The sequence below is a fragment of the Excalfactoria chinensis genome, chromosome 14, assembly GCF_039878825.1.
Source record: "Excalfactoria chinensis isolate bCotChi1 chromosome 14, bCotChi1.hap2, whole genome shotgun sequence".
Taxonomy (NCBI): Eukaryota; Metazoa; Chordata; class Aves; order Galliformes; family Phasianidae; genus Excalfactoria; species Excalfactoria chinensis.
This window is the reverse complement of record NC_092838.1, coordinates 5324372-5340378: the sequence shown is the minus strand read 5'-3', so window position 1 is coordinate 5340378 and position 16007 is coordinate 5324372. Positions and strand designations below refer to the sequence as shown.

Here is a 16007-nt window from a genome sequence, read left to right as displayed (position 1 = left end):
CACTTTTTTTTCCTTTTTTTTTTTTAATTTTAAAATTCTGCATCTGAAAACACAGTATGACAGAAAGCATTTATATACAACTGCAGTGTTTTTGGTATAATACAGTATTTAATACATCCATTTCATTTCCTGCAAAAAAATTTGCTTCATTGGACCAAAAAACCAAACTCCCATTGACAAAGAAGACAGCTAAGGCACGTTGTTTTCTGCTAAATGAAAGACAAGGGGGTGCAAAAACGGGTAGTGCAATAATTGCTGAAAATCACATTCTACTACAAGAAAAGCATTCTGACTTTGAACTTTGATTACCGGTCAATTTTAAGACATTTCAATATCTCATAAAATACTCCTTTAAATAAATAGCAAAATATCTACATCTTTCAGTGTGTTCCATTTGAATCTCCAATGATTTTATTTCTTTTTTAAACTTTGCTGTATATACATGTTTTGTTTGTTTTTTTTTTCTCCCTATTCAATAGCTTACAAAATATTTCTGTACAGCTTTATGCATATTATGATCTGTAACAAAATAGTTATTTCTTAAAACTATATTACCACCAGTCTTTGAAAATGACAGAGTAGGAATAACTTATTATGGACTATGTTAGACAATACAAAAATCCAATCAACCCCAAACAAAACCAAAATAACAAAGTCAGAAAAATAACTTCTTTAACTCAAATCAGTTCTTTTTGTTTCACAATTCTTGCTTGCTACGTAAACCCTTCTCAGTTGCCTTTGGGTTGTAAACGCATCAGAATACTGAAACAGGGGAGGATATGGAACTCCTAAAAGCACTGCAGCCTGCCGGGAATATTGGTGCTGCTGAAACATGACAGTTCTCCTTGGAGAAAAGGAGCAATGAAGCCCAACGTCCCCAAGCCTTAGCTGAAGTTCTTGGCTCCAGCAGACTTGGACAACCTTTGGATAAAGCTCCAGAGGCCGGATTTTTTGGAAGTGCATTTGAAACTTTGATCGTACAGCCAGAGTCCTCTGTCTCCTAAGCCTACTCTTAAATTCCCAGCCATCACTCAAAATCTGGCCCCTAGTGGTGAGGTTCTTCAGATTTTAAGACCCTACTGTTAGGAGGATGCATCTTCTCCCAGTTATGAGTACAAATCTGACACGAATCCTACTGTGTTCCGCCAAAATGAGTGACATTGCTTCAGTATTTGTCTCATGCATCTGAGAGCAGAGTCTGTCCTGTTACAGTCTGGAGATAAATAAAAAGCTATTACGTCTGCACTTTGTAGGTAATTAAATCAACCTTCCTTATCTACAGTAAGTTGCATAAGACAGAGCTCATAATTTCCTAAGGTTTATATGAACGTCTGAGCCTTCCTTTGCCCGAAGGGAAGGTCATTTTCTTCCCTTAAAGACTGCATTTGTAAGCAATTTCTATTGTTTTTGTGAAGTGTAAGCTGACAGCAACACAACTGAGCTGTAATAGAAACCTCAAGGTGCCTTTTGTTCCTTCCACAATGAACAGAAGAAGTGAGTAAGACACAGACAACACCTAACTTTCTAACACAGTTTAAGGCCACATTTAGAAAGGATGAAAAAGTAAGGCTTTCTTTGAGGGGCAACACGCACTGAACACCACAATGGGAACAGACACTGAGCAATTCAAAGCCAACAGGTTTTACCCATGGAAAATCTGAACCACTGCCCTAATTCTGGCCAACAGGTCTGTGCTTTCTTTTGGATATAAGTAGGAAAATAAATGCCACAGTCATCCTGCAGAATATTCCCAGCAAACTGAAGGTGCTCCTCTAGCAAGAGATTCCTATCTTCTCGGTTGAGGGTGTTAATTACAACAGAACCAAAGACAAGCAAAGTCATTATAATATACAAATGCAGCGCAATGAACCGCGCCTAGAATTGTCACTCTGTTATCAGAGGCACCTGTACAGTATCTTGCTGTTTATTTGGCAAGGTAACAAGTAATACTTCTAGGTTTTAACAAAGTAGAAAGAGAATTTGCATAGATTGTACATTCAGTTCAAGGAGATTTCTGGTACCTTTTTTTGTTGTTATCAGGTAAACGTATTTGCAGACACAGTGAGGTAGCAGCTGTGATAGCACCATGAGCAAAAGAAGGTAACCAAGGCAGAAGCGAAGAGCAGAGTGATCTGTGAGCTACTGGAAGAATAAAGGAGCAAAATCAACATAGTACCTGCAGCCTCACATTGTGAGGGTTAATTGCTTGACTGCAGGAGTCCTAATGCTGCTGTGGTCCTGGGTGATGTGGGCTTTAAGATCTTGTTGCCTCAATTTTCAGTGCTCTCAGCCTGATTCCTCCTTTCCTCACAGTGGTGGTGATGGTGAAGGCCTTCAAAAGTCAGCCACTTCCATGCAGCACCTTTGAAGGTAGCTCTTGAATAGTATACAGGAAGAAAGGTGTTTCCCAATACAGTCCTTCCCACACTTGCTAAGGCTCTATGATGTGCCATGTTGTCTACAGCATCCTGGCTGCCCTCTTACACACTGGTTTTGCTTCTCTGTGCCTTCAGCAGCGGCCACCCTGTGTGGCTGGGCCTCCTGTCCCAGGAACTGCTGCTGGGCCCCAAAGGACAACGTCCTACCCCCTCCAGAGCCAGCTGGCTCCTACTCTGCTCATGGACATCATCCAGTGCTTTCAATTGCCATTGAATATGGGTTTAATGCAATGTCCTAAAAATCCTTAAAACTATCTTGGAGGCCTTGAATAGATCAAATGAAAGCACATGGAGATCATTATCTTCTCACTGCCAGACTGAAGCTAAGGACAGTGGGAGACAGTGTCTAACTGCTTTTTACCAGGTCAGTCTTTGCTGACGAAATAACCAAACCCACCATTACGTATCTTAAATAACCGTGCCCCAAGAATCAGGAAAAGGTACTTGCTGTCATTTTTTTCAGATTCCTCCACATGTATTAGTAGTGAGCTGACTGAAGGCTGCTCTGAAAAGCACACTTTTCTGATTTACAACTAGCGGTTTTGATGAAGCCTAAGGGATTTGGCTCACAAGAGTACAAAACTTCCTGCCCAACCAAAAGCAATGGAGTTGGCCAAGGTTCCATCTGGCCAACTCCTTAAGCCCTGGGAACTGGGAAAACGAGGAGGGTGTGATAGCCAGCAGCAAGCTGGCAGCTCTCTGACATCTGTGATGAAAGAAGGGAACTACGGAAATCAAGCAAAGTTGGTCCTCATTGTCTGACCACAATTAAAATCAGGATTTTGTTTTATCTGGGAAGTCAAAACTAAGATCTCATGGTATCAGCATTTCTCAGACTTGCTGTGCAGAAAAGAAGGTGCTCAGTTTCTTCAAGTGTTGTTGCTGCACAACTGTGTCAAACTTTTGCAATGTTTCAGCACCTTCTTTGTCTTTTGCCTCTCTCTTCCGTCAGGTTTGGAATATTCCAGCTCCGACTCACTACTCTGCTCATTACAATACGAGAGACTGAGACTTCATCAGTACTGTGAGTAGTGCTGTAGGAGATGGACAGAAGTTGAATATACATTAGTTGGTTCTTCTGTTGGTGCTGCAAGATCACTGTTAAGTTGTTAAACAACTACACATGCATTGTGCATTAAAGCTGATATCTAGGAAAGTCAATCTGTAACTCACAAATTTATACTCCTCCTTCTCTAGGCTCAGTGGTAATGAAGACTGAGCAACAGAGTTACAGATGGACTTCCTTCTATAATACTTGCCATCATGGATGGGTGGTTAAAATTCCCTGCTTGCTGAGAGCACAAAAAAATGAAGGCATAATTTCAACTCTAAAGTCTCTGAGTATCAGAAAATGGAAATATAAATACAATCACTTAATGTCCAAACGTTAGCAAAGAAAGAATTGGACACCTCTAAGAATAAGCTGTCATTTGAGCTGTTTCTATTTGCCTCAAGGTTTAACATTACCATATAAACAGGTTTGCATATCACTAGGACTGACTTTGGATGTAATTCATTAAATCGTGTATGTAGATGTTCTGCGTTTGGCCACGTTTCCTTTCTGTGTAATTCAGATTGATCACAGAAGTGTTCCGTGGCTACTGAGCGGGCACAGAATTTAAATGAGCAAAGCATTACACACAAAGGGCAAATGCACGCGTAAGGAAACCCAGCCCTTTGCCACAGAAGGGGATTCTGATCAAAGCTGGCTTTCAGCTGGAGTCCCATTCAGCAAGGAATGGCCAGCAGGATTGGACAATGACACCAGTACATTCAGATGGGGATGCATAACTTGCTTGTTGTAGATGAACTGTGGGTTCCTGCTCTGAATTCTCCTTTTCACCAAATGTAAGATCTGTGAAGTTATTCTCTTTTAACAATGTATGATATTCACTCCAGGCTCCAAGTGCCAGCCTCCCATTGCAGGACCAGAAAAGCCACTCATCAGCGCCACCACAGCCACTGGTTGGAGCAAGCTCTGATTCCTGATGGGAGGAGTCTTGTGTCCATGGGGTTTACTGCACAATTCCAACACTTTCCAACTCAGACTTAATCTCTGCAGAACCTTTATCTGTGCCTACATACTGGCAGCTACAGCAGATGCTGTTGTATAGGTCCAAAGCTCAATGCTCACCCCAGAAGACGTTCCAAAAACAGCAGCTCAGCCTTTAAGGACTTCAAACACATACAGTATTTACTGATAGCGCACTGTCACCCTCATTATTTATGTGGACTTGACTCTGGAGCCCTTACTCAGGATCAGCACCCCATGAAAGCTTTGCCTGAGGAAGGACTGCAGGACCTCTTGTTTTAAGCTGATGCTGTAACAGCAGCACTGGGAGTGCCAGCTTGCTACTCAACTTAACTTTGAGCTTTTTCTCTTTCGGAAAACAAACTAATATTAAAAAAAACCCTAGTATAGAATGTAAGCAGATACTTCAGCAACCACTTGAGTTCTTCTCCCTTTTTGAACTAAAGCAAACTAATCTGTGCCTTATGTTTAGAATGATAGGACTGGCAGATTTTTTTCCAGCCACAGAAGCCTGGGTTGTTGTCACCTTCCGCTTTGTCTAGTTAATAACAATGAGAATTTCCTAACAAAGTAATTAAAAACACTCCTGTTTAAGAATAAAAAAGTATCAAATTTAAAAATCAAGTTATCTGCACGTGTGTGTGGGCGCACCCTTACACACATGCCAATGTGCAAGACAGACTGAGGAGCCTGTGAGGACCCCAGCAGCCGTACTGAGAACAATCACTGGTGGGATTGTTAATGGTGTGCCCTAACTGTGAAGTTCTCCATTTATCCACAGGGCTCTGACTGTGCAGTTGCCATCATGTCAATATGACTGAAGCCCTGGATGGATTTCTCAGGGAGGGCCGGAGGCCCCCAGAAAATCTGAACTTCACGATGGAATGTTTGATTGAAAACAAGCACTGCTAAAAAAAACTCCCAAAAACCAAAACCCAACCAAAAACATACTGAGTAAGTAATAATACCGCATTTCTATTATATAAACCTGTTGGCAACCCTGGTTTTAAACACATTTGCCTCTAGAGCCAGTTGAAAAGCAGGAACATTATTTTGAGTGAAATATTTCAACCAGCTCTCATTGCTACAAGCTTTCCTAAACCTAAAGCTCTCACGACTGTCAGAATGAGGAAGAAAAAAGAAGGGAGGTGTGAGGGGAGGAAGGCCTTTTCTTAATAAAGGCAGCTTCAGTTAGTAAGATAACATAATCTTCAAGCTGCAAAAGCAGCACCTACTAATTAGTCATTGACTAAAACATAAATAATAAATACCTAAATTGTTCCTTCTATGCATCCATTTTCATGCCAGATAAACATTTCAATGCTCTGCCTTCATGCCAGCACAGCTGACACTGCAATTTCAAGTCCAAAGCAAACTGCAAGTAGCTTTAAACCAATGCTACGGAGAGAGACAGAATGAGCTGCTGGATCTCGGTGTCACAGACATCTTGCAAGCATTGTTTAAAAGGGAATTCAACCTTTCTGTGGGATGCGATTACAGAATGATTTAAGGGTCTGTTCCACTCCTGGTGTGGAAGCTTAACTCTCATCAGCAGGAATGAGAGCTAGACATACACACAGAAGGGTAAACAGATACCTCGCTGTTTGAATCAACAAGATTTTGTTCCTAATTAACTCAGTAGCATTTAATAGCTTTCTTGGGTCAAGAGATCACCACAGCAACAACAACAAAGTGCATGTTTTATGTAAATGCAAGATGCATCAGTTGGAGATGAATCTACATAAAACTTACATTACAAAAAGTTCCTTTCGAATGTAAGAAAGTGAAATCTTTTCCTGCTGTAGAAAATGCAGTTAAAAATGATGCAACAGATGCCTATTTCAAAACAGGAAGCAGCCTGCTAGAAACTCTATGGACAGGGGAGGGTAGAGTTTGCTGAGAGAATAAAGCAAGAGCACTGAGAAGCAAGGTGTTGCTCTCCTTCATGTCCAGCTTTGGTCAGGGGCCCTGATATCCAGCTCAGCCTTCCAGGTGCCCTGACCAATGTTAAATACCCTTCTTCATGCAGAGCTAGTAGATCTGAGACCAAAGGAGGAAATTAATTAGTGTTAAGACTTACTTATTTGTCACTACTCAAGTTAGGGAAGAAATGTGTTGCTGCAGATTTAGGTCCCAATCTCGCTCTTGCCGATAAAAATAATCGCCAACTCTAAACTGCAAAGGCCAAATGCCACCACTTTACTGGTACTGAGCAACTCCACTGCCTGAGAAAAAACAGCAATCATGAGTAGTCACAGCCCAATCTACGGCCAGCAATACACACACACTTCTGTGCAGGAAGTCTGCAAAATACTGAGTGCTGGTGAGCTTAGAAAGACCCTGCACATTGCAAAGGTCTGAAATCCAAACCGCTTCTGGTCTTTCGAAATAATACTTGAAGTAGCCAGACCCTGAACCTGACCACATGAGAAATGAGAAGCTGATACTGCAAAACACCAGTTCCACGTAGAGTTTATCATGAAATTGGTCTGAAAATCTCTGAATGTAACCTGAAGTCCCTTGCTTCGGCTCACATTCCCTAACTAGGATGACAGCAGACATTAGCTATGTCCAGAATTACTTTATGTTACATACAAAAAAATAATAATGAGGGTGTACCATAATTATTTCACGTTCTGTAAGGTAATGCGGCCATATGGGATACAGCCTGCAGTAACCAACCTCCCCAGGAAGCATAAATAGAAGGGAATTTTGCTGTGATTTATTTATGGTAGCGACATAATTAAAGCCTATGAAACAGCAGAGGTACAGACAAATTTACTTTTAAAAAACACCACTTTTAGCAGCTGTTCCCTCACTGCCCTCTCCATGGCTCAATGCTGCTGTTGCTTTGAGACCCACATGGCTAGGCCAAACCAAGCCGCTCTGATGGAGCTGATGGAGCGAGCAGTGCCAAAGGCCTTGTCAGATTATTTTTTAAGAAATAATTACATTGCAATATGTAACAAAAACGTATAATGTTCCCTTAGGTGAAACCTGGCATGAGATTCACGTACGAGCAAGGTTCAATTCCCTTTTAAAACCCTATGCCAAAGGAGGGCGTACCGGCTGCTACCTCAAGCGACCGTCGGGTTTGACGGGACCCAGCTCGGACTTGGGGTCGGGGCTCAGGGAGCTCCAGGCAGTCTGGGTGCAGGCCTGCATGACGGGGCAGGCAGTGGGGCCGGTGCTGCAGATGTCCACGGCCGACCAGACACTGCCAACCAGTGAGTCCACCCAGGCGTCCAGTCGGGCGCCCACCAGCGCCGCGTTCCTCTTGGCCTGGTCCATGCGGGTGGCGCTGACGGGGATGTTTAAGATGGGGTTCAAGCTCTGGAAGCTCTGCTCCATGTATGCGTTCTTTGGAGGCCCGCTGTGATATTTCATGGCTTCCTCTGGAAAAGGCAGAAACAAACCCCAAAATTAGTGTGTTGAAGAAAACCTTTGGGGGTTAAAGGGTTTAGCACAAGAAAAAGGCAGACCCAGTCTCACAGCTTCTGCCCACAGCTGGAGCTTGAGCAACGTTCAGTTCCTTCCTGCAAGGAACTAATTTTGCATTCAGGAAAAGCTGATGTTGTTTCTCTCCCTAGAGAGGAGGCCGGCAGATACACCCTGCTCAGCTGAAGTTACCCTGCCAACATCCACACAGACCGTGCTCTGAAATGAGGGAACGGTTCAAGGAGACCTGAGGTGAGAGCGTTACAAAATGCGGTCAGACCTTCAAGTGCTATCAATGACTTGTCTAGCAGAAAGACATCTCAGCCTGGTTTTCCTCTAAACAGATTCCCCTTCCCCTGCTATGGAAGTCACAACACTTGTAAGCAGTATCTGCCTCCAGAAGCCACGTGGTGACACTGCTGGCACTGGAGGGACAGCATCATGGCCTTGGACAAATCAGATAGGGCTGGTGGACCTGTGGCCCCAGCATCGTTCCTGGAAGCACTCCAGTCTCACTGGGAAAGTGCTCTCCAATGACAATCATATTTCAAGCACTTGCACCGAATAATGGATCAAACCCATTTCCTAACAACACTTTCCTTTGCATTATGGTTGCTTTTCTTAGAGTAATTCCTCTACCTCAGCCAAATGCAGTACATGATTAGTAAAAATCACTGTCAAGAGTGCAATAATACCCTCAGAGAACTTCAGCTTGGTCTAAGGCTTGCTAAGTTCTGGAGGTAGCTGAGGTGCTACTCATACGCCCAGAATGTGACCCTCCAAAAAAACTCACTCAGTGCCTCTAGGGAGTAAATTCTCAACTCCTTCTTTCTGTTCTCAGCTGACTTCTCTACCATCCTTGTTCCCAGCAGCACAGAGGATATGTTCAGCTCTGCCAACATATACAATCTAAAACACAAAAAGGGCCCATTCAGGGCGCTCCAGGCTAGGAAAGCCACTGGGTTCAGATATCATTTAGAGGCCAGGAATTACATATTCACGTCTACAATTCCTTCCACATATCCTTGCTGCTCACACTGAGCCCTTTCTTCCACACAGCAGACAGCATCTTGGGCACTGGCAATAAATCACTGCATTGATTTAGAGGAAAAAGGGACACTTAATTGGAGCTCTGCTGTTACATTTGCAAAGTCTTTAACGTCCAATGCAGTGCAAGTCCATTACTTCAAATCCTCAATTAAATTAGCTCGGCGGATCCCCCATTGTACATGGTTTAACTATTCCTGCATTCATCTGTCTCTTCTCCTTCTTCCTTCAAATGGTAGATATCCAGAATAACATCCAGTCAAAAGGAGTTTGTTCCATGCACATATGTCAAAAGCGTGCTCTGCCAGAGCACTGCAGTTTAAGAAACAGAACGAGTACACATGATTAAATTTCCTCCTTTGGAAGCAATTAAATATGGAAGATTGTTTGTCAACATATTAATTAAATAGGAGCATTTTAAGTAAAAATCCCCAAACAAATAAGATTTGGCATTGCTAGCAGGATCATCTGACTGAAACAGGCAGCTCAGAGAGCTTGCTGAATTCAAGGCTGCTGTGCATGTGTTTGCTGCATGGAACAAGAGAGATGTTTTTCCAGACAAACAACAGGACGAAACAGAACCTGACCGGTCTCAGGCTTGTCTCAGGCTTCAGGACTTCATGGAAGGAATGAAAGCCACAAAAGTCAAAGGATGAGGTACTGACATTGCAGCAGGAGAAAATCTTTTCTCTGAGTCTGTGACCCTTGTTGCTGTGCTGGACACGTCATACTTCTCCCATCTGCACACTGCTGCATGGTTCTGCATGACCCAAACATGTATTATCAGACAGAGCTGGTTAGCAGCAGTCAGTGCAGAGCAATGCATCAATAGTTAATTCTAAGGATCCAACCCAGAACCCTCTACTTAAGCCTCCACATCTTTTTTCAAGAGTTCACAAGAGAAAGTAACGACCTCTCCTCCCTGTTCACTGCCCATGCTGCTCATCCACACTATGGGAAATGCTGGGTGCCATTTCTCTTTGCATTAGACATGAAAAAGAAGATATAAAAATGACTTTATAACCTACTGGGCTGGGAGAGGAGGGAGATGTGGATCCCAAGTCTTGAAACACTGCACACAGGGAGGCTGGAGCTACTGTGCGTCATTTTGAAGTGCTTACTTACACTTCAGTCCTTGCTCATGAAAAAACAATGAATGTAAAGCCTGCCACCATGAGACGTGGTTTTAGACATTTAAGACTCCTCAGTCACAGCAACCAATTAACTGGATTGCAGACAGTAAGCCAGATATTTTTTTCCAGCAAGGACATCCATATGGTCCTTTGAGGTGGAAGACTTACAACGCCAAATACATTTCACTGACTTTAAATAAGATTATTATTATTATTATTTTAAATAAGTTATTTTTGTGCCCTCCTGCCATTTGCACTTCACTCTGGGAGGGCATTTCCCTTCTCAACTGACTTTCCTCAGCATAACTTCTTTAGGCTGAGCACACAGCCTGCAGTCAGCTGCACAGGCTGGGATCTCAGCAGTTCTGTGTGGGTTTGTTCTTCATTTTGCAGAAAAAGCAAATGAGTTTAGACAGAGAGTGGGCTACGGAATGAAAGAAGCGGTTACCTTGGTACACATTAAGGTGCCAGACCTGCGGGTTTTTTAAGGAACACAGAACGTACAGCTTTATTTCCTTACTTGAATTGCGTTGAAGCCCTCTGGCAAAGAGGTAATTTTTTATCGACATTTGGTTTGTTTTCTCTTGCAGCAAACAAGACAGTGCTGCATTTGCTCATTGCAAAGCTAATCGACTCCTTGTCAACTGGATCTGAACTAAATTTCAAAGCAAATCCCCATCTTCAGGGTTTTTCTTGGACTGACGATTCTAGGGCATGTCTGCTCTCCTGCAGCCACAGGCCTGCCTGCTGCTGTTACTACATTTATCAAGAATGTGTCATGTTATAGCTGGTTAATTTAAAGAAATCACAGCAGTTCTGACACAAGTTGCCACCCACTTTATAATCTGTATAGATGCAATTAGGATTGATTGAGCCACTGCAAATAACCAACAGCAAAACAAAGGTTTCCCAGTATATACTTAATTAAGCTGATCCATAAATATGGATTAGTTTAACAGGTTTCTGAGATGTATGTGTGCATCGCAGGGTGTCTGCTAATGCCTTCAGGCCTTTGAAAGAGGTGGCTGTAGCTGGAAGGCACTGGGACCATGGGGCGGTGTATGAGGCTCCCTGTCCTTCTGTGGGGCAGCTGGAGCTCCACACCAGGAGCATGTAAATGCATTGGGAACTAAACATGAAAGGTGCCTCTGCAGAAGGATGCTTTCCTTCCCTCCTTCGCTTGAAGGAAGAAGTTTTTAAGTAACTTATTTATTTTAAACCTAGTGTTTGCTATTGGTTTGAGCTCTGGGGCTTTATCTGCCCCAGAAGTGAATCTGCCCTCTGGCTCACAGTAATTTATTTAGCTTTTATAAAACTACATTAAACGCGTGGCAACTCATTAGTATCACTCCAGCTGGGAGACCACCATCAAAGCATCGTATGAATATAAACTCAAATCTGAAAATGAATTGGTTTGGCTTTTTTTCTCCCTGCACCTCTCTATGATTCAGGGAGATGTGTGCAATCCCACCTGGCAGGAGCACTTGCACAGACTTCGTGCAGCAAAGAGGAAGAGAGATGATGGGGATTGCAGATCCAACCTCCGTGGAATTTGATGCATGAAGCATAAAGCAAGAAACCCTCATCCTTGTGTATAACCACATCTTCTAGCCACCTTCTTCCTGTCTTGTCTCCTCCACATTACATTTCCTTTCTGTCTTGGCCAGAGGCATCCCAATGGCCTGTGGCAGTTCTCCCATGTCCTGACAGTGAGCGAGGAGAACTTGGCTCTAACACACTCAGCCATACAGTGAGATGCTCTGAGTCACCATTTAAAGAAAAAACAACAGAATTTGGCTGTGCAGGACACAGGGAGAAGGAGATACTGGTGGACCAAGTGAAGCTGAACCTGCTTTTTCCAAATGAGTTATTTGACAAATTCACTTAATTCACTTTGTTTCCTTCCTCCATCCCTGCAAACACCTGAAGGCACCCCTGAGCCAGAAGGATCTGCTGAAGAACTGATCAGAGTCAGAGAAAACAGACACAGATTTGGATGACTGGAGGGGAAAGAGGAGCAATAAAGAATAAAAAACACTGGACTCTAAACTTTCCGCTGAAATAGCTTCGGGATCCTCATTTTCTGTGGAAACATCCCAAGCCTCCAAGTGTACTCAATCATTCCATGTAAAAACGGATCTTGGACCTTTTATAGGTCCAGTCCTTGTAAAGGGCAATGAATGCCTGTCTTTAAGCAAATTGCATTCTGCCAGTTATGCACATCTGGACATAATATCCAAGGAAAAAACCTGTCCCTGATTTCCCTTTGTGGCTTTAACTTGCATGCACAGACTCTAGGCCAAAGCTAATAAGTAAATGGGAGTAGAAAAAGAATAACTGGCTGCATACGCTGTTTTTATAAACTGCTAAATGAAACATCTTTGCTGATAGCTGTCCCAGAATTAATTTCTTTAGTTTGAATTGTAAGCATCAATTTTGAGAGAGATACAGGAACGAATGTGCTCTGCTTTATTTAAGTGAGGAGCAAGTTGCTCCCTTCATGATGCTGGGAAAAAGACGGCAGCTTCACCCTGTGCTCTGTGCTGGCCAGTGGAAATGCAACTATTTCGGAAGTACCAGGACAGCTGTCACGTCCTTGCTCTCTAGACACAAAGGCTTAGTGGCTGCTGCCGCATTTGTGCAAATATTTTTCAGAAAGACACAGTCAGACTGTGAATAAATACAGGCAGATCATTATGTATGTACCTATGTGGACTCCAGTTTGTACATCTGGAATGTGTGGGCCTGATCCTGATGAAGCAAATCACACTCAAAGTGGACGAGAAAGGCTTCTGGAGGAGCAAATTATGGAAATCTTTCTGTCAAGAGCTATGGAGCTTTTTGGTTTTTTTACTCAGGGTGAAGGAAGAACCAAACTTGAATCCCTAACAAAACATACTTCTCTCTTCTGCTGACAACTCCTGGCTAAGGCTGATGTATGTCTTATTTTCAATGTTGGGACAAGACAATAATGCTATCCCTTCATTTTAGAGGATTTTTGGCAGCTTTCACATTGTTTACAACAGTAACAAAAATTCTTCTCTTAGAACTTCTGATTCTTCTGTTGTATTCTCACAATGCCTTTATTTGGCACGGAGAAATATATCTAAGTAATAAAGTGGTGACAAACTGACAATAGCTTGAAATCAAAGCTAAACGATGATTGCCAGCACAGAGCACAGTAACATCACCGAGACAGAAAGCCTTAAAGAAACCCAAACAAACAAATCTGCATTGTAAATATCATTCTAACTACAGCGAAGTGTCTCTGTCTGCCCTTGTAATTAATTTTCTCCCTTACCTTCATGCCTCAGCCACAGGAAGATTATACATCCCAGCATCAGCAGCAAAGCGCTCCTGAGGCTCTTCCTAGATAATACAGTTCCCAGGCTTTGTATTTCATTCCTATGGTAGATTCCCGTTACCATATGAATAGGGCTCTTTAACAAGAAATAGGAGAAAGATCTTCTCTCAGTGAATCAATGGGACAACTTTTTCTTTCTTATTTGTGGCATATGGAGCGACTCCCTGATTCCAGTGGAACTATTTGAGATTTGGATTTTGAACCAGAGGGCTTTTTTTTGCCTTCCCACCACCAAGTATGGATGCTGGGCTGAAGCCTCACACGTGCTTGGCTTTGCTCACTACTCTCACACAGCAAAACACGGCAAGGCTCCTGGCTACGTGCCATGTTTTCAATCCAGTCTGTGCCTCAACTGCTTAATTAGCAAAGAACGTGGAATTCATTGCAGGAGATAAATCTGTAACAGCCACGTTTAGTAGCTGGGCTGCTTCAAACTTACAATTCTTTCTACACGCGGTGTCTTTTCAAAACGTATCACTGCCCAGCAGCTAATAAGAGCAGCAGGCTGTCCGTGGTTCAGTTTTTCCTTAAGAAACGATGTCGCCAAATGCTACAAGAAGAAATCAGCATGTTGGCTGTCCTGGTGAGATATGTGTACCATCAGGCTCCTGCTGAGCACGATAAGGGCGGCATTAGCACTCAGCAGCTGTCTGGTGGTGCGTGTGTTACAGAAGCAGCACCTAATGCTGGAAGGTAAAGGCCTGACTCAGTTTATTTGCTACCTCATCAGGAAGAAGAACTTCTGAAAAGTTAAAAGGACCATTCACATATCTCTCAATTTTAAGTTAGGAATATTAATATTAGGCAGATGGAAGCACTTGAGCGCATTAAGAAGAACAGTGAAGACAATCCTAGCAACAACCTTGTGTTAATCACAGCAAATTAGAGAACAGGTGTGGCTGCAGACTGTGCTCTCTTCCAGCCCATCATACCTGGTTGAAGAGCCGAGCACCCAACCCAGTGCGTGTGCTGCTGCTGGCCCCGGGGTTGGCTCAGCACTGCTATGGTGGGCAAGAAAATGGTTTCCTTCTGACTGGGTTTGATGCGGCGTACACCAGGGCTGCTGCATGTACTGATACTGCTGTATTGCCTGTGTTTGGCATGTACTGAGCAAGCTTTGGCAGGGATCAGGCAGAAGTGAATGCCTGCACATGACAACCTGTCAGGTAGCTCTGGCCTAGGGTTATTTTCCCTGATTCAGTATTACATATATTAATGTTCTTTATCATTAAACACACAGCCTTTGCCAAGGTAACTGTTTTAATGCCCATAACTCTTTATAAGCAAATGCGAATGCAAAGCTTCAGAGAAAGGTCTGCTTCTAAGTGATGACTTCTATGATAGCTGTTATTTCTGAGTCTGAACATCCCTGGATTTTGAACAGTGTGTGTTTTAAAGATATAAATAGATTTTTGCTCAAAGTGGCTGTCTTGTACAGGCTGGGTGCAGACACTTCACTTGTCTTGGTGCAACAATTTCATCTGATTTACTATTTATAACATTCCTCTATTTTCGCTGTTTCCAGTGCTGCATTACTTCATTTTTAACGGTGGCATTTACAGTGAATTCAGACAAAATAACTGCATTATTCCAGTAACCAATAATAAAACTTACCTTGTTTGATAGGCTGCCGATTTGAGAAAGTGAGAGGCGTAACGAGGAATTTGGTTTCAGCTACCTGGACCCAGTGGTGCAGAATTTTTATCGTCCAGACCCCAGGCCTCAGGGGCAGATTCAAGGGAGGTTTGTAGTGAGTAAATTCTGCGCTGGATTCAATGAGGATATCGTACGTCGCTGCTATGACGTTGACCGGATCCACCCAAATGACAGTAACAGTGACGTTGGGGCCTTTCCCCCATTTCTGCATGCCAACCGGCTCGTCTGTCGGCCCGAGGAGTCCTCCGAAATTCCGGAAAAGTCTTTCCTTGGCGTCCCACTCTGTGCCAATCTGAAATCAAAGAGCACACACCACTGCTGGCATCATCTCTGAAAGCTGAGACTCCAAAACTGTCAAATAAGGGCTCTCTAGACACAAGCTGTATTTCTCAGACAACTTCTACCAGGTACACAGATAAGTACTATCATAGTAAGAGCGATGTAATAGGCTCCAGTAGCTCTCCTTTTTTTCCACATGAAAGCGGTCAATAAAGGACCGAGCCCAGTGACTGAGCACTGACTATTGCAATGCATAGGACCTATCAACTCCCAGGACATCAACATAATAATAAGTGGTCCCAATTTAACATTAAAATCCCTCAAATCTGGAAAACTTAACAACTACCTGATATCTACCACCAGTGATGGATATTTTGGAAACCATTTGGTCCCGAGACCTATGTAAATAAATCCTTGTTTTTGGCAGACAAATTAGAGAAGGGCTACTAGCAAAAAGCTACAAGGCCAATAGAATAAAATCCTAACACCCTAAACCCATCCATCTTCATATGAATTCCTCCCACAGGACTATGACACAGCAGAATAAGAGACAAAATGAGCCTTCTACTGTTCTGCCACCAGCCCTACAGTGCCTGGTTTTTCCAAGGTATTTCACCTCA

At 43.0% G+C, this 16007-nt stretch overlaps 1 protein-coding gene and 1 long non-coding RNA gene across 4 annotated transcripts in view; one reads left to right on the top strand and one right to left on the bottom strand.

Moving 5' to 3' along the window:
- Positions 1–3372: 3372 nt before the first annotated feature.
- XYLT1 (xylosyltransferase 1) overlaps positions 3373–16007 on the bottom strand; it is a 137697-nt gene continuing 125062 nt past the window's right edge. For 2 of the 3 annotated variants that reach the window (XM_072349149.1, XM_072349151.1), the window contains exons 10-11: positions 15067–15400; positions 5418–7865 (exon numbers count right to left, since the gene is read on the bottom strand). In XM_072349149.1, the coding sequence (XP_072205250.1) occupies positions 7543–7865; positions 15067–15400 (657 nt within the window). In that variant the 3' untranslated portion in view covers positions 5418–7542. Of the gene's footprint in view, positions 3473–5417; positions 7866–15066; positions 15401–16007 lie in introns of those variants that run through there. The other variant, XM_072349150.1, reaches the window with a different exon arrangement.
- On the top strand, positions 5313–15217 carry LOC140258656 (uncharacterized). Its single transcript, XR_011905274.1, has 3 exons — positions 5313–5424; positions 8061–8160; positions 15079–15217. It is a non-coding gene; the product is annotated as an uncharacterized lncRNA (long non-coding RNA).